Source organism: Rhinolophus ferrumequinum, chromosome 12 (assembly GCF_004115265.2).
Source record: "Rhinolophus ferrumequinum isolate MPI-CBG mRhiFer1 chromosome 12, mRhiFer1_v1.p, whole genome shotgun sequence".
NCBI classification, from domain to species: domain Eukaryota; kingdom Metazoa; phylum Chordata; class Mammalia; order Chiroptera; family Rhinolophidae; genus Rhinolophus; species Rhinolophus ferrumequinum.
Window position 1 is genome coordinate 5,869,856 of NC_046295.1, and position 24,285 is coordinate 5,894,140.

A 24,285-nucleotide genomic window follows, 5' to 3' on the forward strand; every position below is an offset into this window, starting at 1 on the left:
TCAAACTTGTTGTTTTCTGTTTCTTTGGCAATAACTGAAGATTAGTGGGACCGAAGTCCTATAACTAAGGATATGCAGAAGAAGCCATGTCAAGACTGGTAAGAGGGGCAGAGACATGAAATGGGCTGATCCCACACCCACGTGTCGCGGTTAAAAATCAGGACTGATATCTCTCCTGGAGAAGTCCACATGAGAAGCGAAGGGTCCAACTCCCACATTAGACTCCCCAGCCTAGGGTTCTAATACCAGGAAAAGAAGTCCCTGTAACTTCTGGCTGGAAAAACCATTGGAGAGTGTGGCTGTGTGAGATGGAGGGCTGCTGTTGTCTCAGGCATTCCTCTTAATGGATTTACTTGCTGATGCATTCACTTGCTCTGGGGCAGCAGCTCAAAAAGTGCCAGGAACTTACAAGAAGGAACTGAACTATATGGCTTCAGGGAGAGTGCTGGATGGGCAGCTTTCTCCCAGACAGAAGTTCTGGCAGAAACCATTGTTCCTTTGTTGAGTCTTCACATGACCAAGCCTACACATACAGGGAGGCATCATATCTGAGTCTCCATCACCCTGGCTGACACTGTTCGCCCCACCCTGGTGATTCCCTGAGACCCTGCTCCACCCAACTTGCTGGCCCATCCAAGCAACTTCCAGTGGCTTTTCTATACAAATGGCCTATCTTGTCTCATGCTATGAGCTTTCCTAAAACTTCTCACAGGTTTGCAAATCCCACACAAGCAGCATCTGGCCTCACTGTGATCGCTAAGCAGTACCTCTTTCAGAGCAGCACCAAGCCTGACACCAGTGGCAGCCACATTCAGTTCGCAGCTCAGCCTCTCCCAGGTACCTCCAAGCCCAGCACAAGTGGGAACCATCTACAGATCATTTTGTAGCTCATATCAAGTATCCCCAGGCAGGACACAGGCAATGGCTGAACTTGGCCTGCACCAGACCCCTCCCAAAAGCCCAAACCAACACATTCAGTGGCCAGCTTCACATCGCACCAGAGCCCCATCCAACCACCTCCACAAATGACACACCCAAAGGACAGACTCAGTAGGCACCAGAGAACTGCTAAAGCAAATCCTGCTCTATAGGGTCAGCCCCTGCACAACAGCTCCTCCACCGTGGTCACCACCAGTTCTCACAACCAATCAGCCTGTGGGTCAGTCCCTCCCACTGATGTGCCAACAGCAATCAAAGCTCAACTGCAATAGGAGGGCACACATAACCCACACAAGAGACATATCTGAAGCTCCTGGCTTGGGTGACAGGAAGACTGTGACACTAGGCCCCACCTACTACATAAGGCCACTCTACCAAGACCGGGAGACATAGCAGCTTTACCTCATACATAGACACAAACCCAAGGAGGCAGCCCAAACAAGAAGACAAAGAAACATGTCCCAAAAGAAAGAACACAACAAAGCTCCAGGAAAAGAACTAAACAAAATGCAATCTACCATAAGCAGAGTTTAAAACACTGGTTATAAGGATGCTTAGTGATTTCAGGGAGAACTTCAACAAGGAGATAGAAATATGAAAAGGGAAAGAAACAGTCCGAAATGAAGAATACAATAACTGAAATGGAGAATACATTGGAAGTAATCAACAGTAGATTAGATGAAGCAAAGAATTGAATCAATGATTTGGAACACAAGGTAGCAGAAAACACCCAATCAGAACAGCTAAAAGGAAAATGAATCCAAAAACATGAGGAGAGTTTAAGGGGCCTCTGAGACAACATCAAACCTATCAACATTCATATCATATGGTTATCAGAAGGAGAAAGAGAGCAAAGAATTCAAAACCTATTTGAAGAAATAATGATAGCAAATTCCCCTAACCTTATGAAGGAAATAGACATACAAGCCCAGAGCACAGGAAGCACAGAGTCCCAAACAAGATGAAGTCAGAGGTCCACATCAAGTCACATCAAAATTAAAATGCCAAAGGTTATAGACAAGGAGAAAATTTTGAAAGCAGCAAGAGAAAAGCAGTTAATTACCTAAAAGGGAGCTCCCATAAGACTGTTAGCTGACTTCTCAACAGAAATTTTGCAGGCCAGAAGGGATTGGCAAGAAATATTCTGTGATGAAAAGCGAGGACCTACAACCAAGATTAGTCTGCCCAGCAAAACTATCATTTAGAATCAAAGGACAGAAAAAGAGCTTCCCAGACAAAAGTTTAAGGAGTTCATCACCACCAAACCATTATTACAAGAAATGTGAGGAAGAGAAGGAAAAAGAAACATCAAAAAATAGGAATAATAAAAAGGCAATAACTACATATCTCTCAACAATGTCTTTAAATGTAAATGAATTAAATGCTTCAATCAAAGACAGTGGATGGCTAAATGGATAAGAAAACAAGACTCTTAGCATATGCTGCCTACAGGAGACTCACTTGACATGGAAAGACACACAGACTGAAAATAAAAGAATGGAAAAAGTTATTTCATGAAAATGGAAACAAACAAACAAAAAGCTGGCATAGCAACACTTACACCAGACAAAATCGACTTTAAAACAAAGGCTATAATGAGACAGAGAAGGACCCAGAAATTCTACTTCTGGGTATTTATCCGAAGAACTCCAAAACACTAATTTGAAACGACATATGCATCCATATGTTCGTTGAAGCATTGTTTACAATGGCCAAGGCATGGAGGCATCCTAGGTGTCCATCGATAGATAAATGGATAAAGAAGTGGTGCATATACAATGGAATGTTACTCAGCCACAAAAAAAGAGAATGTAATCTTGCCACCTGCAACCACACAGATAGGCCTAGAGGGTATTATGCTAAGTGGAATAAGTTAGAGAAAGACAAATACCATATGATTCACTTACATGTGGACTCTAAGCAAACAATGGATCAAAACAAAGTCACAGATAGAGAGATCATTTTGATGGTTGCCAGCTGGGAGGGGGCTGGAGGAGGTGGGTGAAAAAGGAGAAAAGATTAAGAAGTACAAATTTATAGTTACAAAATAGTACTGGGGATGTAAAGTGTAGTATAGGAAATACATATGGTGTCAGACGGGTACTAGATTTATTGGGGTGATCACATTGTAAGTTGTATAAATGTCTAATCACTATGTGTACACCTGAAACTAATATTGTATGTTAACTGTAATTGAAAGAAAAATTACAATACCATTAAAATCATTAAAAACAGAAATTCTTAACAAAACATAGAATTTGTATGCTGAAAACCACAAAATGCTGATAAAAGAAACCAAAGAATACCTCAGTAAATGGAGAGACATATCATGTTCATGGATTTGAATAGTCAACATAGTAAATATGTCACTTATCCAAACAGATATATAGGTTTAATGGAAATCTCGTAAAAATTTTATCAAGGCGTTTTGGTCCCTGTAGACAAGTTTATTCTGAAATTTATATGGAAAGTCATGTGCCCCAGAATAGCTAAAATAACCTTTAAAATGAAGAATACAGTGGGAGGAATCAGCTTACCTGCATTCAAGGTCTGTCATGTAGCTACTGCAATCTATGATGTTTTTTGACATCAGAGACATAGAGATCAATAGAACAGAATAGAGAACTAAGTAGATTTACCAGCAATGTGGGAAGGGGGATAATAGTCTTGAACACATGGCACCAGGGGTCAAGGTAAACGCAGGATCTGTGGCTCTCATCTGGGTGCCCCACACCAGTATTCTTGCTGCTGTGGCTCTGGATAGCGGCTTCCATTGGCTGGTGGGTGAGGCTGGCTCCTGGGTGAACAGGGATATGTTTGTGTTGCAGGCACTAATGGCCTTCCGGGATGTAGCTGTGGCCTTCACCTGGAAAGAGTGGAAGCTACTAAGTCCTGCTCAGAGGATCCTATATCGGGATGTAATGCTGGAGAACTACAGCCACTTGGTGTCGCTGGGTAAGGACAGCCCTTCTCAGGTCTTGGACTCTGCCTGTGGGCATTTTAAGATCTATGTAGCAAGCACCATGCTTTTGGCTGAGAAAGAAAAATAACATTTTCCCTATACCCCCAGAGAATGTCTGGATTCTATAGAGTTGAAAATAGTGAACTTGTGTGTGTGTGTGTGTGTGTGTGATTTGACTGCATTTCATTCCATGAAATGACTGTATTTCCAGCACTCTTCCAAGGCCTGGCCCCTCCTCCCAAGTGATCATGTTCCCAATGATGGAATATTTGTATTCACTCCTCAAGCACAGGGAAGAATCAGTGTACTGCCTTTAGTTCCAGGACTCCCCCTCCCCTTAGTTATCCTTTCTCAGCATTCAGAGAGCCTTTGCCCCACCTCTGTGCTTCCCTACTATTCCCTTTCGGTTATTGCATTCCCCAGCTGACTCTGAGTTCTGTGATAGCCTTTTAAGCCACTAACCCAAGGTCACCTTGGTTTCTTTCCCTGTGAGTAGGAATTGCCTTTTCCAAACCCAAACCCATCACACAACTGGAGCAAGGGGACGAGCCCTGGAGAGAGGAGAGCGAATGTCTTCTGGACCTTTGTGTAGGTGAGTGGAAAGCACCAGGCAGACAAGGAGACAGGCCAATGAAGCACTCGGCAGGTGAGGAAGTTCTGAAAAGCATCTGTGAGGTCCCGAGGGCAGCTCTTCTCCAGGCCTCCCTTCCATGCCATCCTGCTTACCCCAGAGAGGGCTGCCCTGGCACCCCGCCCTCGTACCCCAGGGAGCCTCACTCTGCTCATTTGGCCTAGGATCTCCCTATTGTGCTTTTCTTAGTGGGCCTGATCTTCAACATGGTAGTTGCCCTCTGAGTCTAAATCACCTGTCCCTGCTAGTTACTGTCCAGTTTCTGTTCTTAACCTGGTAACTTTTTGTGCATCAGTTCCACCCCATAATTCCATAACTTTGTTTCTTTTATTTTATGATGTATTATTTAAGATTACAACAGGGTATGAAGAATTACGCAATGAGTGCCAGTGTACCTTCCTGGCAGAGTCAAAAATAGAAAGTTGTAAGACCAGGCGACAGCCCTGGACCTACCCTGGTTGTATTCTGCTCCTCCACCCCGCCCCTGAGAATCCAGTTTCTGCATTAGCATTCCCATGACTGCCTTTATGCTTTTTATCCATTTGATAGTCCTTCAACCACATAGAGTGTTGTTTTGCATAGTTGTAAACTTCTCTGCACGTAGTATTGTAATGCACACATCCTTCTTGAACAATGTGCAGGTTTAGTTTATACTTTTTAAAAGTGTTACATTATGTGAATATTTCTATTTTAATGCAGTTGAATTATCAGTTCTCTTCTTCTGGACACTTAAGTTATTTCGTTTTTGGCTGTTTAATAATGTTGCTGTATATTCTTTTATTCCTTTGGAAACACATGCGAGAGCTTCTCCAGATGCCTGCGTAGGAGTGCAGTAGCTGGTTCGTAGGCATGCGTGGTCTCGGCCTGATCAGGTTGTGACACATTGTGTTCTGAAGCTGTTACGCCACTTTACTCTCCCAGTAGCAGTGACTAGAGCTCTTGTTCCACATCTTCACCAACACTAGATACTGTCAGACCTCGTTTTTCAACTGTCTGTTCGGTCTGTGGTGAAATCTCAGGGTGTTTGCTTTCTAGTGAGCACGAGCCTCTTTTCCTATATTGATTAGCCATTGGTGTCTCCTCTTCTGTGATTTAATTGTTCAAGGTGTTTCCCTCCTTGTCATTTGGGCTGTTTTTCTCTTATTGAATTGTAGACATTCCATATAAATTTTGGGAACGTTATAGGTCTTTGATCCAACTGGAATTAATTTTATGTGAATGTTGGCAGATAAGGATAAATTTTTCTGTGGTTTATGTGTTTTCATTGTTTTATTTTCAACATTCCTGGAATTTTATTTTTGTTTTATTTTGCTTCTAAGTACAACCATATTATCTAGACTTGTACTTTACAGCAAATTCATGGTATTAGCCTTAAAAATATAAGCATTAATTATGGAATGGGAAAATGTGTTATTATGCTATAAGGTATTATTATGGTATAATAGTTAAGGGATAATTATAAGGTATATTATCAAAGTATAATAAACTACATATATTTAAAGTGTAAAATTTGGTATGTTTTGACATGTATACAGCCATGAAACCGTTGCCTCGATCCAAAAATACTGAGCATCCCTATCACCCCAAAGTTTCCTTGTGCCTCACTGTAATCCCTGTCTTCCACCCCTCCTCCTTCTCCCCATACCCTGGCAACCACTGATCTGTTTTCTGTCATTATAGATTTGTTCGCACTTTCCAGAATTCATGTAAATTAAATCATACAGAATAATACTGCATTCTTTCACCTCACACAATTACTTTGAGTTCCATCCATGGTGTTCTGTATATCAGTAGTTCATTTCTTTTTATTGCTGAGTAGTATTTCACTATATAGATATCACAATTTATTTAGCCATTTGCCTATTGAAAGACTTTGGGGGGTCTCCAGTTCTGACACATACAAATAAAGCCTGTGTGAACGAACATTCATGAGAAGCCTTTGTGTGGACTAAGCTTTCCTTTCTTTTGGATAAATACTTGGGACTGGAATGGCTGGGTTGTATGATACATGTATCTTTAACTTTTTACTGACCTCACAAACAGTTTTCTGAAGTGGCTGTACCATTTCACATTCCCACCAGCAGTGTAAGAGAGTTCCAGATGCTCCACATCTTTGTCCAAACTTGGTGTTATTATTTTAATTTTAGACATTCTCATAGCTGTGTCGTGGCATCTTCTGTCGTTTTACTTGACATTTTCCTAATGACTGTTGATGTTGAGAATCTTTTCACATGCTTGTTTGCCATCTGTATATCTTCTTTGGAGAAATGACTTCTCAAATCTTTTGCCCATTTAAAAAGTTGGTTTCTTTTTTTTTATTAAGTGTTGAAATTTCTTCATATGTTTTGTATAGACATCCATTACCAGAAATAAGATTTACAAGTATTTTCTCTGTGGTTTGCTTTTCATTCTCTTAAGCAATTCTTAATTTTGGTGCAATCTAAATTTCAATTTTTTTCTCTCAGTCTCAATTTTGCTGGTCTATTTAAACAATCTTTACTTAAAATAAGGTCAAAAAGATTTTAATATATATTTTTAAAGTTTTATAAATTTATTTTACATTTAGGTCTATAACCTATTTTGAGTAAATTTTTAAACTTGGTACCAGTTCTGGATTTAATTACATTTTGTTGTTGTTGTTGTTGATGCATATACACATCCATTTTTTTTCAGCACCATTTATTGAAAAGCCAACCCTTTCTTTGCTCAATTGCGTCGTATGTTTGTGGTAAATCAGTTGACCTTATGTGTATGGTCTATATCTGGACTCTGTATTTTTCTACTCCTCTCTCTTTTTACATCTTGATGCCAGTACTACATAGCCTTGGTTATTTTAGATTTATAATAGTCTGGCACTCGGTATAAATTCTCCAACAGTTTTTCTTTTTTCCAAGTTGTTTTAGTTATTCTAGATTCCCTGCATTTCCATTTGGATTTTACAATTAGCTTGGTAATTTTCACAAACACAAAAAAAGACTGCTGGGATTCTGATTGGGATTGAGTTGAATCTACATCAATATACGTAAATAATACATGTCATCCAGTACATGAACATAGTATATATCTCTCCACTTTTATGGTACTTTTTAATTTTTCTCAGCATTGTTTTTTAGTCTTCAGTACACAGGCCTTGAGCATCTTTTGTCAGATCAATCCCTCTCTATTTCATATTTTTGATGCTAATTAAGGTGTTTTGAAATTTCAAATTTCAATTGTTTGTTGATAGTACATAGAAATACAATTTATGTATAATGATCTTATATCCGGTAAACTTGCAAAACTTCTTAGTCCTAGTAGCTTTTTTTTGTAGATTCTATAAGATTTTCTACATAGGTGATCATGTTATTTGTGAATAAGTATAGTTTGCTTCTTTCTTTCCATTCTGTATGTCTTTGATTTCTTTTTCTTGCCTCATTGCACAGGCGAGAACATCCAGTGCAATGATGGATTTAAATGGTGAGCACGGACATCCTTTCCTTGTTCCTGATCTTATGAGGAATGCTTTCCTCCTAAGTAAGTGTAAATTTCATAGCTGCCCTTTATCAGCTTGACAAACTTCTATTCCTTGATGAGAGTTTTAATTGGGAATGGATGTTAGATTTTGTCAAATGTGTTTGCGGCATCTTTTCAAATGATCATGTATGTTTTTCTTTTTTAGTTTTTCAATTTGGTGAATTACATTGATGTTTTTTCTTCTTAAACCAGGCTTGTGTCTCTGTTAATACAATGCACTGACTTTATTCAGAGTTCACCAGTTTTACCTTCACTCTTTCATGTGTGTGTGTTTCTTCAGTTCTATGAAATTTTATCCCATGCACATTCAGATATATTGAAAAGATATTGAAAGATACTATATTGAAAGATACAGAATAGTTTCATCACTAGGATTCCTTGTGCCACCACCCTTTTATAGCCACAGCCAGCTCTCCCCTCCCCTCTCTTCCTCTGGCAACCATTAATCTATTCTCTATAATCTAGTCTCTATAATTTTGTCATTTCAAGAATGTTATGTAAAAGAAATCATATTGTATGTTATCTCTTGGGATTCACTTTTTTCTTTCAGCATAACTCTCTAGGTTGATCCAAATTGTTGCACATATCATCATTTCATTCCTTTTATTGAGTAGTATTTCATGGTATGAATATACCATTTTGTTAAACTGTTCACCCACTGAAGGACATATGGGTGTTTCTACAGGTTTCTGGCTATTATAAATAAAGCTGCTGTGAACACTTGTATACAGGTTTTTATGTGAACATAAGGTTTTCATTCCTGGGATAAATGCCTCTAGGGTGCAGTTGCTGGGTCATTTGATAAATACATGTTTAGTTTTGTAAAAAAGTGTCATGCCCATTTCTAGAATAGCTATGCCATTTTATATTCCCACTGGCAATGTTTGAGAGACCCAGATTTTGTACATTCTTGCCAGCATTTGGTGTTAGTAGTGTTTTTCATTTTGGCCATTCTGACAGATTTCTAGCAATATCTCTTTGGTTGGTAAGAGTGAGGAGTTTAGTGCATTTCTTCTTGGGGAGAGCTAGGTAGCTTGAGCATATCTGAGTAAGTGCAGTGTATCAAGGCTTTACTCTTCTTGGAAAAGAGACTGGTGTTCTCTCCATGAATAGGTAAAGGCCCTGTTCATGGGTGTCTATCGCTGTCGTTTAGTGAGGTCTTCATGGCATGTCCTTAGCATCTGCTCATTCTCCTCAGATGATCTCTATCCCTCAGGGTGGTGGACAGGTATGAGTGTGTGTTAAGTCTGACCTGACCACTGAATATTCCAGGCAAAGATGATCTGGTAACAAGTGGTCAGAGGAAAGGGATAGTCTCCTTCTACGTTGGCTCATGTGGGTGATTGGCAGCCAGGGACCCACAGACTCAGGTCCAGGTTGTCCACCTAAGCATCTCCAGACACTGAAGTTTAAGAGGGCCCATTTCCTGGCAGTTCATCTCAGCTGGGTGGGCCCCATGAAATGCGGTTGGCCTCAGGAGTAATCGGTAGCATGCATGTACTTACCTAGCGTTATCGTTTTCTTTTTAGGTGGAATTTACTTACAGGAAGTAGGAAATCTTAAGTGTATAGTCTGCGAGTTCAAACAATGCATGAGCCTCCTCAAACTAAACTCTATCAAAATACAGATTATTACTGTCATCCTATCAGAAAATTTCCTTGTGCCCCATCTCAGTAAATCCCGCCCCTATCCTTCACAGGTACCACTGATTTGAGTTTATTTCACACTAAATTAGTTTTGTTTGCAAATGAATAATATTTATATCCTTTTGTGTAAGGCTTCTTACACTCACTGTAAAGGTTTAATCTTCATCCATGTTGTTGCATACATATAAATAGTCTGTTCCTTTTTAATGCTCAGTAGTATCCATCACATCATATGAATATATATATGATTGTTTATCCATTCTCCTTGGTAGATACCTTGATGGCTTCCAGCTTTTAGTGATTTTGAAAAAGCTTCTATTAACATTCTTATGCTAGTTTTTTGTTTCTTTGTTTAGTAAACCTTTGTTTTGATGTTCTTTGAATAAATACATAGGGTATATATGAGATGTATTAGTTACCTAGGGTTGCTGTAAGAAATTACCACAAACTGAGAAGCTTAAAACAACAGAAATTTATTCTCACAGTTCAGAAACCAGAAGTTCAAGTCAACCTGTTGGCGGGGTTGTTTCCTTCTGGGGGTTTGGAGAGAGAATCTGCCCCTTGCCTCTCTCCTAGCCTCTGTTGGTTGCTGGCAATCTTTGGCATTCTTTGGCTTGGAGCTGCATCACTCCAATGTCTGCCTCTATGGTCACATAGCCTTCTTCGTTCTATGTGTCTCTGTATATAAATCTCCCTCTTCTGGTAACGATACCGGTAGTATTAAGGCTCACCCTAATCCAGTATGACGTCATCTTGATTATATCTGCAAGGACTCTGTTTCAAAATAAGGCCACATTCATATGTTCCAGGTAGACATGAGTTTGGGTAGGATACTATTCAACCCAGTACACTGGGTCATAAGGTAACTGTATGATAGTTTAGTAAGAAATGACTAGACCTTTTCCAAAGTGTTTGTACCATTTTCCATTTCATGAACAACATACGAGAATTCCTATTGCTTTACATTCTTCCTGACAGTTTTCATTTTCTCGGGTGATCGATGTGTAATGGTATCTCATGGGGGTTTTAATTTCCGTTTACCTGATGATTCTCAACATCGAGCACTTTCTACATGATGTTTGATCGTTCACATATATCATATATGTGCTTTGTGAAGTATCCATTCAAATATTTTCCCATTTTTTATTGTATTATTTTTTGTTGAGTTCTGTGAGTTCTTTATTCTTCGTCATATGTACATTTTGAAAATATTCTCTCTCCGTCTGAAACTTTTCTGTTCATTTAATTAACAATAAATTTTGATGAGTAGATGTTTAGTTGTGAGAAAGTCTGGTTTTTTGCTTTCTTTTAAATTTTTTATTGTCATGATGATAATCTGTATTTTTTCCAAATGTTGTATAGTTTTAAGCTTTACATTTAGGTCTACGATCCATCTTGAATTAACTTTTGTGTATGTTGTGAGGCAGGGATCAAGGTTTATTTTCCTTTTTCATAGGGCTATCCAGTGGCTCTAGCACCATTTGTTGAAGAGTCTTACCTTTCCCTAATTGGATTGCTTTGTTGACAATCCAGTGACTAGCCAAGTGTGTGTCTATTTTACACTCTCTATTCTGTTCGTTTGATTAATAATATGTCTAACCTTAAACCAAACCACACTATCTGTATTACTGTAGGGTCATGGAAAGTCTTGAAATCAGGTAGTGTAAGTCCTCTCCCTTTTTGCTTCTGAAGATTGCTTTGGATAGTTGAGGTCCTCTGCATTTCCACTTAAATTGTAGAATCAGGTTGAGAGAGAGAGACAGGGAGGGATTGAGGGAGAAAAGAAGGGAAGGAAGGAAGGATACCTGGGTAGTGTTTATTATTGAGATTTTAGTGTATCTATAGATACCTTGGGGGAGAAATTAAATCTTACCAATATCAAGTCTTACAACTCACTACCTAGATCTTTTAAATTTGTCTCAGCAAAATAAAAGTTAGTGAGATGCAGCTAAAGCAGTGCTTAGAGCGAAACGTATAGCCTTAAGTCATTATATTTGAAAAGAGAACCAGTGACTTAAGCTTTTACCTTTAAGAAGCTAGAAAAAGATGAGCAAAGTAAATGCAAAGTGAGTAAAAGGAAGGGATAATGATGGTAAGTGCAGACATCAATGAAATATAACACAGATTAACAACAGAAAAATTTGCAAGCCATATGTTGATCCCTGAAAGATCAACAAAATTATGTATCACTAGGTAGACTAACCAAGGAAAAAAGGAAGAAGATATGAATAATCAATTCAGGAATGAAAAGAAGTCATCACTATGTATCTTTCATACTTCAAATGGACACTAAAGGGATATTATGTACAAGTTTATACTAATAAGTTTAATAACTGACATGAAACGGATGAATTCATTGAAAAATATTACTGACGCAGGATGGAACAAAATCTGAGTAATGCTACATTTCTTAAAGTAATTAAATTGGTGGTAGATTAATGAACCTGCACATGGAATAAAAATCAAATTGAATCCAACCTTATTTAAAAAGAATTATACACCATGCCCAAGTGAGGTTTATTCCACATACGTGTATACAAGGCTCAACAACACATCACAGGAGTAACTTTCAGTAGGAAAAGAAGCACTTTTGCGTGTCTTCCGTATTGAATACGGTACCTGATTTAAATACAGTTAATGTCACCCTCACAGGAAGCAATTCTAAAAAGAATGTTCATCCATCATAATTTTTGTGCCTAGCTAGTAATGTGGCAAATTTTAAATAAAAGTGATTTAGAATTATAGTGTCCACTTTGGCAAACCCTAAACTTGAACATGGTTTTAAACATCCAGAAATTCCTGAATAAAAGGAGAAATAAAAATAAAATTTTACCAAGGTAGTGTTTTTCAGTGAATCAGACATTTCCAGGATGTAGAAGGAAATTAATCAGTTTAGAAACTCTTTTAAAATCTATAACTGCTCTTGTGTCTGTTGATTTTTGAGACCAATAAGTATGTCAGTAATTGGACAAAACTTTGGTCTCAAAACTTTCCAATAGAAAGAGAGAAAAAAAAATCAATGCCTATTAGCTCCTTAAGGAACTCGTTCCTTCTGCAGCCGTGGGGATGCGTATAGAAGTACAGCTGTGGGGTAAGTGAATGGCCTAAGACTCTGGCTCACAAGAGGAATGCTGTGCATTTATTGCTTTTAGACGATTTAAACAACTTCAAGACTTGGTCAAGAAATGTAAAAGGTGGACGTTTTCAGTGTTCACCAGAATGAACACTTGGAAATTGGACAAATCTCACAGTATGCCATCTCCATGATTTTAGGACAATATAAAAGAAATGTTAGCATATATGATAGTTAATTTTATGTATCGGCTTAGATGGCCGCAGGTTGCCCAGACATTTAGTCGAACATTATTCTGGTGTTTCTGTGAGGGTGTTTTTGGATGCCTTTAATATATAAATGGGTAGACTGAATAAAGCAGATACCCTCCCTTATATGTGTGGCCCTCATCCAATCAGCTGGAGGCCTGAATAGAACAAAAGGCTGACCCTCTCCCAAATAAGAGGGAATTCCTCTGGCCTGAGTGCCTTCAAGCTGGGGCATAGTGATGGTAGTGGGGGAGCAGGGGTGGGGTTGTTTGGTTTTTCCTGTTTTCACACTGGAACTGAAACATCAGTTCTTCATGGGTGTCAAGCCTGCTAGCCTTTAGATTAGAACCATACCATTGGCTCTCTCCTAGGTCTTCATCTTGCTGATGACAGATCTTGATTCTTTGAAGCCTCCATAATCACACGAACCAAATCCTTATACCCTTATAATACATCGTGTGTGTGTGTGTGTGTGTGTGTGTGTGTGTGTGTGTGTGAACACATCCTATGCAGAGTTCTGCTACTCTGGATAACCTGAATACTGATTTTGGTATTGAGAAGTGGGGCGCTGCTTTAATGAATATGTAAAATTGTGGAAGTGGCTTTGGAATTAGGTAATAAGTAAAGGCTAGAAGCGTTTTGAGGTGTAAGCCTAGCTTGACAAGAAGAGACTGTTGGTAGAAATATGGACATTAACTGTCATTGGGTGAGGACTCAGAAAGAAAGCAGGATAGCTGGAGAGAAAACTTCCATTTTATTAGAGGATACATAAATATGAAGTGACTAGCATTCTCCAGTATGGATTTTCTATTAGAAGAATGGTTAGAATTGGTTCCTGTAGGGTGACGTCAACTGTATTTAAATCAGTCACTGTATTTAATACAGAAGACACACAAACACAAAAGTGCTTCCCTTACTACTGAAAGGTGTTTCTGTGACGCTGTGAGGTTCACCAGAAAGCCCTAGGCTTTAACCCAGCAGTGTACAGCAAGCCAAGGTGAAGGCAGTGGCTGCTTTTCTCTTCCTGTCAAATCACAGACAACTAACAGTCGTGTAATACTGAAAGCTCAGCTGTTAGAACTTTGAAATTACAACAAACTATTTATTGGAAACTGGTGGGCAGAAATGTACACACCTTCCCCAAGTTGTGAAAATGTGAACAGCCTAACTTAACAAAATAAACTCACTGACAGTTCAGTGAGCTGCACTAGAGTACATTTGCTAATGAGAGACCAACCATGGTGGGACCTCTGCTGGCCAGAACTGTATGAGAAGACCGAAAGGATGTTCACTTTCACATCTGGATGTCCAGTGGGCTCAGCACTTGTGATTACCAAAGCCACTGCACAGGAGGTAATCGATCGAGTTAGAGAGAGAGAGAGAGAGAGAGAGAGAGAGAGAGATTTGAGTTTATTGAGTAGTTTGCTGAGAAAGCAGTGTAGGGGGTTTTAAGTGTTAAGAGGTTTCACAGTGGCTATTCTTGTTAGTATTGAAAGCTCGCATTTTTGACCAGATGGAATGAGTCAATACTGTAGATCAGAGTTCAGGAAACATTTTCCCTAAAAGGCCAGGTTAAATATTTTAGGCTTTGCAGCCTCTGTGTTCTTTGTTACAACTACCCAACTTTGCCACTGTGTGAAAGCTGCTATAAACACTACATGAAGAGTGATGGGGCTGTAGTCCAGTAGACCTGTATTTACAAAACACCTGGCAGACTAGTTTGCTGAACCATGTTGTAGATGGTTCAGAACATACGTCTCAGTTTGACTGGTGAAGAAAGAATCAGGTAGGTCTGGAAAGGCCTGTTATACTGCGTTTATTTAAGGGTCATGGTATTATTGTTCATTCATCAGCTTCAGATGGATGGAACCAGTGTAATGGAACAAAGCATACAGATTTGATAGCTCGTAGGCAAGAGCTATTGTAGGCAGAAATTTTTCCTTTTACAACAATATGTGGAAAACTGAGAAAAGCATGTCTTGGATTGACTGGGGACACGGGGAGCCAGAATCCTTTAAGGGGCTGCAGAACTAGACCGTGTCTGTGTTTCACTGCTGAGTCCCCACTTTCTGATAGAGAACCCAGCACATATCCTCCAGGAAATACTTGTTTAGGACAGTTGCAATACCTTCCAGTTCTTCTCCCACACGGACCTCTGACTTCTCCTTTATACTGCCTACCCCACGCGGCCTCTAGGTACAATGACTCCTTTTAATGACCCCATCCTTTTCTTGTAGGAAGTCACTAAAGAAATTTGTAGCAAGTCATATAGTTTAACTCTCAGTAAAAGCATGTATTTGTGGATAATGTGTACATCGCTGTTGATGACGGTAGCTTGTGGGATAATTGTATTGGGGAAGATGTATAACTATTGTCAGCAATTTATAGAGCTGGTGCTGCCTGTGATGCTTTCTTGAAACTTTTGAAGTCGGGCTGATAATTAGAGCTGGCTCATCTTGTGAGTGTTCTGTTGTAAGAGAATATAGGTTCATGTGTCACCGTGGGACGGAAGGTAGGTTTGTAAAGGAAGTCTTTCTATGAACACCTGAGGAATGACTGTTGGGTAAGTTTAACTGTCCACCTGTGGTGATTTTGACCGAGACTTTCTCTCCAGCAGAACCAAGGAAAGAATTCCAGCCCCGTCTGTCCTACCCGGTGGCCTTTTCCACTCCGCAGCTCCTCAGACAATATGTGCTGTGCGGTCATCCCCCGCAAATCCTGCCAAGCTCTTCTGCAGGGAGCCACTTCCCACTAGAAGTTCCAAGCTGCTCAAGTGAGAAAGCAGACGATGGAGGGAGAGGAAACTCTGACACCATTTTCAGGAGGCTGCCACAGAATGGGAGTTCGAGTGTATTCTTCAGCCCTTTTCAAGCTCAGCCAGTAGACAGAATGGTAGGCAACAGAGGCGGAGGAATAGACCAGGGGCTGACCTCTGAGGAGGCAGACACAATGTTGACGGAAGCAAACATCTCAGAATCTGGAGCAGTGATATGTGGAAAGTATAGACTAGGCCTTAGCACAAACGTCAGCCTCTTTAGCCTCCAGAAGCATCATGTGTGCCCTGAATGTGGCAGAGGCTTCTGTCAGAGGTCAGACCTCCTCAAGCACCAGAGGATGCACACAGGGGAGAAGCCTTACAGTTGTAGGGAGTGTGGGCGGGGCTTTGGCCGGAAGTCCTCCCTCACCATACACCAGAGGAAACACTCGGGGGAGAAACCGTACATGTGCAGGGAATGCGGGCGACACTTCAGGTACACGTCCTCGCTCACCAACCACAAGAGGATACACTCTGGGGAGAGACCTTTTGTGTGTCAGGAGTGTGGGCGAGGCTTTCGCCAGAAGATTGCCCTCATCCTGCACCAGAGGACACACCTGGAGGAAAAGCCCTTCGTGTGTCCCGAGTGTGGGAGAGGCTTCTGCCAGAAGGCATCGCTTCTCCAGCACCGCAGCTCACATTCAGGTGAGAGGCCCTTCTTGTGCCTCGAGTGTGGGCGTGGCTTCAGGCAGCAGTCGCTGCTCCTCAGTCACCAGGTCACACATTCAGGGGAGAAGCCTTATGTTTGTGCTGAGTGTGGGCACGGTTTTCGCCAGAAGGTCACCCTCATCAGACACCAGAGGACACACACAGGGGAGAAGCCTTACCTGTGCTCTGAGTGTGGGCGTGGCTTTAGCCAGAAGGTCTCCCTCATGGGACACCAGAGGACGCACACAGGGGAGAAGCCTTACCTGTGCTCCGAATGTGGACGCACCTTTGGCTTCAAGTCACTCCTCACCAGACACCAGAGGACACACTCAGGGGAGGAGGCTGATGTGTACAGAGTGTGTGAGCGAGGACTTAGCCAGAAGGCCCTGCTCACATCTGATCAGAAGACACACTCAGCACAGAAGCCATGTGTGTGTGGTGAGTGTGGGCGTGGCTTTGGCTTCAAGTCAGCCCTCCTCAGACACCAGCGGACTCATTCGGGAGAGAAGCCATACATATGCAGGGAGTGCGGCCGTGGCTTCAGCCAGAAGTCTCACCTCCACAGACACAGGAGGACCAAGTCCGGCCATCACCCCCTGCCACAAGAGCTGTTCTCCTGACCTTTACCTCCCATGAGTGTGAAGATGGCAGAAGTCACTAGGAAATGTTCTACTTTGCTCAAATGCAGTGGAGAAAAATATATACTGCATTCTTTTAGTCATCAGATCACTGATTTATGGTCTCCCTCCTGTGCTAGCAATGTGTTTTATTTGCTAGGGCTGCCATAATAAAATAGCATAGCATTGGTGCCTTAAAGAACAAACTTCTTTTCTCCAGTTTTTGAGACAAGATATCCAAGATCAATGTGTAAATAGTTTGGTTTCTACTGAAGCTCCCTCCTCGGCTTGCAGATGTGACTGCATTCTTGTTGTGTCCTCACATGGCCTTTATTCTGTGTGGGTGCTTTCCTGGTATCTCTCCCTCTTTTAAGGACATCAGCCATATTGGGTTAGAGAACTTTTAAAGACCCTGTCATTAAATAACTCACATTGTATATCATGGTTTCCATGTGAATTTGGGGGGAACAATTCAGCCCATAAGAGTCAGCCTGCTGATGCCCCATATTCATATTCTCACATACAAAACAGCCCCCAAAGCCCTAACACATTCCGGCATCAACTGTGTGTCCAGGAGTCCCACCTGAATCAAGTGTGGGTGAGACCAGAGGTGCATTTCATCCTTAGGCACAACTTCTCTTCAGCCGTGTTACCTGTAAAGCAGACAAGTTATCTGCTCCCAAAATGCAGTGGTGAGACAGGCCTAGAATTCCCATTCCAATGCCGAAAGTGGGTTGGAGGCTCAAGAATGGTTTCTGATTAGATCCTCTGCCCTGTGGGCCCACGAGTGGCAGGGGTGGTACCGGGCCCACTGAAGCCATGGGAGAGACATACTCGCCCCCAGAATCCTACTCTCTGGGCCCACTGTGGCACCAGCAGACCTGCTCATCTCTGTGTCACCTTTGGGGTCATTCTCCCCTCTCGATGGATAACACGTTTGCAGCCGGATAGTTCTGTTCTCCTTCCTGTTGAATTCCTTCATTTTATCCCATCTACCTCACTGTTAGTCCAACCTGTCAGTGTTTCTGCTAAGATAGTTGACTGGTTCCAAACTAATCTCTATCAAATGATGGTCTAGCCATACTGTGGTGCTCTTTCCAGAAGATGCTGTCTCATATTTTGCAATATGGATAGGCTGAGAATTTTCTAGATCTTCAAGTTCTGGTTCCTTTTTGTTTTAACAGTTCCTTTAATTTATAATCCTACTTTCACATTTTACTGTGAGGAGGAAAGAGAAGCCAGGCTGCACCTTCAACACCTTCCTTAGTAATCTCCTTAGCTAAACACGTCACCTGTGCCCTCTGGATACCCAAATTTCATATCTGGCCAACAACTCTTCCCATAAAGGGGTGTTCTGGCCTTCCCTTCCCTTTCCCCATGAGTGTGACGATGGTCGAAATCACTAGGAAATGTTCTGCTTCCCTGAAATGGAATGGAGGAAAAACAATGTCGATTTCTTTCAGTGTTCATAAGATAGTTGGTTTAGGGCTTACTTTCTAAGCAGCAGTCCTTTATGTTTTATGCTCTTTTATTTTCCGTAACTGCTTCTTTACAAGTTTGCACAGCTGATTGTGTGCCTTATTCTGTCAAGAACCCCAAATTATTCAAGCTCTTGGGGGACATGGGCGAGTCACTCTACATTTGTTCTAGACTCTGGTTCTATACAAGGAGAACGATATTATAATGGCCTTCATCCTCACCCCTTCCTAAGTCCTTCAACAGCTGTGTGAGATCCCAAACCACATACTCAGCCTCCCCCAACAGCAAAGTGAAGGGCACCTATTAACACCTGAGCTTGCAGCCCGAGGTCCCATGCCATGAGTTGTGAATACGTGCAAAGATCCAGCCTGAGCACTCAGGCCCTTCAGCCACAACGCACCCTCGTACAGAGCACCCACCTTCATATGCAGGCAAGACACTGCCCCTTTACCATTGCATTTGTGCTTTCTAATCCCCAGAGCCTACAAATACCAGCGCAGGACTGGCCATGTCCCCTTACCTTGGGTACTGAATGTTCACTACAAGATAATTTTCACCAGGCCCAGATGCTTTGCTGGCTTAAAATCCAGAGATAATAAAAGATTAATAAAGTTTAATATACAAAAAACAAACAAACAGACAAATAAACAAAACCTTTGCATGGCAAAAATACCATAACATTAAAAGACAAATGACTGGAAGATAATTATATAACATATAAATCAATATATTTTACAGATAAAGGGTTAATATTCCCACTTCATTGGAACTTTTAAAAATCCCAGAGAAAGACCAGAAAGCCTATAGAAAAGTGGGCAAAGGACATGATCAGCCAGTTTAGCAAAAAGGGTATAAACAAAAGAAAAGACGTCCCCGCCTCACTCATGATAAGAGAAATGCAAATTACAACTTGACTGAGATAACATTTCTCACTCATCAGCCGGCAAAACTTCAAAAACTGGACAGTGCTCTGCGTTGGTCGGGCTGTGAAGAAACCGGCATTTTCATACACTGTTGGTGGGAATGCAAAATGGTAAAGCCTTTTACAGGGGTACTTGGCAATACTTAGACTGTAACATGTACCTATTGACACAGCAAGCACACTTCTAAGAATCTATCCTGCAGTGTCAATTGCAATTTTATGACTCTACACAACATGCACAGGGTTATTTTTCACAGCATTATTTATAGTTGCAAAATATTGAAAACTGCTTGAATGTTTAAACATAGTCAATGGTATAAACTGGAGCATAGACACAATGCAACTGAGTAAAATGCAACTGAGCAAAAGGCTGGAGAAGAAGATACTAATGAAACACTATGGAGGAAATGTTATTAACTGAAAAGAGCAAAGTGCCAAAAGCATGTATAGCGTGTTACCTTTTGCCTGACCACGGTGTTGTATACCTGAAGCTGAAGGTGAATACTATTGAATGTCAACTATAGTAAAATATATATACAGTGTCAAAAAAATGTATACACACTTTAAGACAAGAATAACTTTTTAAAATTGTAATATATACCGATAACAAAAGATGACTCCAAGTCATGTGTGTACAATTTTGGCATATATATACACACACACACACACACACATATATACATGTGTGTGTGTATATATATATGTGTGTGTGTGTGTGTGTGTATATATATATATATGTATTCCAGGTATGTGGAGCACAGCATAGGGAATAGTGATGGAATTGTAACAGCTATTTATGATGTTAGAGGGATAGTAAATTGGGGGAGTGGGTTATCACTTTGTGAGGGGTGTAAATGTCTAACTGTTACATTCTTTTGTACATCCAAAACTTATAAAAAATAAAATGACCAAATGTATTTTAAATAGATCATATTAAAAGAAAGAAAGAAGGGAAAATAACATAGTATTTGACCACATATCCTCAGTCTTGGGCAGCGTCTATTTTTATGTGTGTGTGAGAATTACAAACAAATCCTAAACTCTTTCGTAGGTTTGTTTCTTGTAGCAGTATGGTGAAGCAATTCTGAAACTATTTTGGATGTCTTACAGGACTGAGCAAATGTCTATGTTGTTGGGAGCCAGGGTCTCACTGTGCAAGGAAAGCCATGTAAATGCAGAATCGGACAAAGCAAGGAAGAATCCTGTGAGGATGGACTGGGATCAGAAGTACTGGTGTGAATTTAAGATTGCTAAGATTTGTACATGTATGTCTCTACATGTTTCTGTGCTCGTGCATATTTGTGTGTATGTGTATATACTTGTACATATCTTCTACCTCTGTCTGCTGAAAAGACCAAGAAGCAAGGACACTCCAGTAGCAGTGAACATGCCTGCCATCCAGATCTTAGTCCTAACACCATTTTTCCATTAATGCAAACCCCGGCTTCTTGGATTAAGGGCTCCTTCCAGAGCAGAGTTAGGGCAGTGAAGGTATGAGATGATCCTGGAACATACCGTAATGCCAGAAAGTAAGGAAGTGCTAAAAAAGAACCTGATGGAGCATGGAACAAGTTTGCAGGTGTTTCCACTCACTGGACAAATCTGGGAAAATTTCAGCACCAAACTAATTGAGTACACTGAGTTATAAACCACTGGGAAAAGAGGAAACTTATGAGTCTACAACAATAATAGTATATAATTAAATGAAGTCTGCTGCTTATAGTACAATGTCAACAGCAACTGGTAACTTCGCTTATTCCTCCTAATCGTAGCATCTTACATAATCATAGTGCATTTATTAAAGTTAAGGAATTAACATTGGGGCAACACTATCAGGAACTGCACAGTGTATTCGGACTTTCCACTATTGTCCTTTTTCTGATGTAGAATCCACTCTAGTACCCCACATTGTTTCTGGTCATTATCTCTTTAGTATCCTCCTATCTGACAGTTTCTCAGTCTTTCTTTGTCTTTCATGACCATAACACTTGAAGAGAGCTGGTCAGGTATCGTATTGAATGCTCTTCAATTTGGGATGTCTGATTACTGGATTTGAATCATGGACATTTTGGAAGAAATCCACAGAAGTGAAATGTCCTGACTGTATCTCATCCAAAGGCACATGATGCCAACAGGACTTATTCCTGGTGATGTTAATGCTGATCACTTGGTCAAGGTGATGTCTGCCAGGTTTCTCCACCATAAACTTAACCATTTACTCTTTGCATACCCCATTCATTAAAAGTAGTCAGGAAGTCCAGCCCATGCTCTAAGGGTTGGGAATTAAGCTCTCTCTCCTGGAGAGTGGATCTTGTGAGTACAAGAGCAACATAGTGAGAGTGCTTCTTTCAAGCCCCACAAAAGATAGTGGCCTGGTGGTTCTTGGATCCCAAACTAGCAAAGACAGTCCAGGTGGGGCATTCCTGCCTGGATGGAGCATAAGTTCTGCTGATAACACCAGGTGAGTCCAGCAGCACCAGAAGATGGAATCGAGTAGGATCCCTGCTACCAGTAAGTGGTGAAGGGAAGTTCTCTCTTTTCTCACAGGATTGACAGTCCTCTCACCTAGAGACAGCAGGCAGTTAGGTGCACCAGCCACGGGGTTCCTGCCACAGAAATACCTGTCCCACAGAACTCAGACTCCCCACCTTATTGCAAGACACCTGGCAGCCAGGTGGTACCGGAAATGACATCCTCCCTAAACAGTGCAGTCCAGGAAGGGACTGCTCCGTCCCCTACTGACAGATATCAGGTAGCCAGGAGGTACTGGGAATGGGGATCTTGACATATCAGTGGCTCAGTCTGTGAAGTTTTACCTACATTTTGGGCTAGAGCATCCATTTCCCTACCTAGAGACAAAGCATCCCGTTTTGTGAAGTTCCCAACACACTCCCCAACAACAGCAGGGAAAAGTGCACGCAATAGTGTCACCACATAAGCTAAGGAGCTGACTAGCTTTCCAAGAGCTCTGAAAACTAAGTTGTCATTGGAACAAAGAACCCACAAAAGTAGGAGAGGATCTGTGTGCTAACCCTAAAATCAGGGTGACTTGCTGCTAAAATGAAAGATTAAATAGGACCCAGAGTCTCTTAACAAGTAATATTCAAAATACAATAGAAGATTAACCATCATACCAAGAACCAGGAAATCACAATTTAAATGAGAAAAGATGAACAACTGACACCAACACTGAGATGAATAAGATACTGGAATTATCTGACAGGGATAGTAAAGCAGTCATCAGTAAAATGCTTAAAGCAATTACAAGTTCTCTTACAACAATGAAAAAGTACAAAATCTTAGAAAAGTTAAACCAGAAAATCCAATGGAAATTATAGAACTGAAAAACAGATTTAAAAACTGATTGAATAGGCTCAGTGATAGAGTGGATATGACAGAAATTGGAACCAGAGAATCTGAGGACTGATCTGTAGAACTTAGCCAATCTGAACGACAGTGAGTAAATACTGTGTGAAAAACATCTCTGCGGCAAGAACAAAACAGCTAACATTTGTGTCATCAGAGTCTCAGAGAAAGAGTGGGATTGAAAAATAAATATTTGAAGAAATAATGACTGCAAACTTCTGATACTGACAAAAGACATAAATGTGCAGATTCAAGAAGCCAAAAGAATTCCAAAAGTTACGAAAACTAAAGACAAAAATCTTGAAAGCAGCGAGAGAGAAACGACTCATTACCTATGTGGGGATACCAAATCACAGCAGATATCTCATATGGAACATGGAGGTTCACAGGAGGTGGCACATTTTTCTTCAAGTGCTGAAAGAAAAAACTGTCAGCTGCAAACTGTGTATCTGGAAAACTATCCTCCGGGAATGAGGGTGCAAATGAACACGTTCTCAAATGAAGAAAACTAAGAATTTGTTGCTAGCAGACCTACCCTTAAAGATTGGGTAAACGCAGTTCTTCAAATGGAAAAAGTGGTAAAAGAAGGAATACTGGGGGCAACCCGGAAAGAAGAAAAAGTATAAAGAGCACAAATATGAGTACATACAATATACTATACTACCCACAAGTTGTAAATTCATATGTGATGACTGAAGCAAAATTATGCCATCTGATACTCTAAACAATGATATTTGAAAGTGGGAAAGGTAAAGGGACCGAGTGAAAGTAACACGTTCACACTTCGAGTGGTACTGTATTGTTAGACTGTGATAAGGCACATATGTATATTGTAATACCCAGAGCAAGCATTAAAACTATATGAGGAGATAAAGCAAAAACGCACAAGAAAGAATCCAAATGAAATATTAAACAACAATCAAATAATCCACAGAAAAGCAAGAAAAAGAAACAGAAATGAGACCTGGAGGAAAGAAATGTAAGTAATAAAATGGCGAGTTAAGCTCTAACATCAATAATTATCTCAGAAGTTCTAATCACACCAATCAAAGACAGAAATTATGAGGGTGGATTAAAAAAAACACAACAATATATTGTTTATCAAATTCAGTGACATAGGTTGATTGAAAGTAAAAGGGTAGAAAAGATATACCATGCAATCATTAATTTTAAAAAGTAGGAGTTTCTATGGTAATATCAGATTAAGTAAGTACACTTCAGAACAAAGGAATTTACTAAAGACAAAAAGGACATTACATAATAGTGCCGGAACCAATCCACAAGGAAGATATAACAATCCTAAATGACTGTGAACCAAGTAAACAAAATGCATGAAGCAAAAACTGGCAGAGAGAAAATTGAGAAAATTCATCATTGTTGTTGGTGATTGTTGTTATTGTTCTATCGATTGTTACTGTTCTGTCAA

The 24,285-nt window shown here is 40.5% G+C and overlaps 1 protein-coding gene across 5 annotated transcripts; it reads left to right on the forward strand.

The window, feature by feature from the left end:
• The first annotated feature begins 3,772 nt into the window (after positions 1-3,772).
• LOC117032506 (zinc finger protein 169) lies at positions 3,773-17,529 on the forward strand. 5 transcript variants are annotated; one of them, XM_033124090.1, is made up of 3 exons: positions 3,773-3,894; positions 4,398-4,493; positions 15,627-17,529. In XM_033124090.1, the coding sequence occupies exons 1-3, from the start codon at positions 3,774-3,776 to the stop codon at positions 17,093-17,095; spliced, it is 1,686 nt and encodes a 561-aa protein (XP_032979981.1). In that variant the 5' UTR covers position 3,773; the 3' UTR covers positions 17,096-17,529. The 5 variants fall into 5 exon arrangements, with proteins under 5 accessions (XP_032979981.1, XP_032979982.1, XP_032979983.1 ...); XM_033124091.1 differs by having other exon boundaries at positions 15,630-17,529; XM_033124092.1 differs by lacking the exon at positions 3,773-3,894 and adding an exon at positions 7,955-8,051 and having other exon boundaries at positions 4,426-4,493.
• The last annotated feature ends 6,756 nt before the right edge of the window (positions 17,530-24,285 follow it).

Bases quoted from the DNA above. Each gene is read 5' to 3' on its own strand.
- LOC117032506 (XM_033124090.1), top strand. From the start codon at position 3,774: ATGGCCTTCCGGGATGTAGCTGTGGCCTTCACCTGGAAAGAGTGGAAG. The intron at 3,895-4,397 runs GTAAGGACAGCC...CCCTGTGAGTAG, and splicing joins CAGCCACTTGGTGTCGCTGG to GAATTGCCTTTTCCAAACCC. The intron at 4,494-15,626 runs GTGAGTGGAAAG...CTTTCTCTCCAG, and splicing joins TCTTCTGGACCTTTGTGTAG to CAGAACCAAGGAAAGAATTC.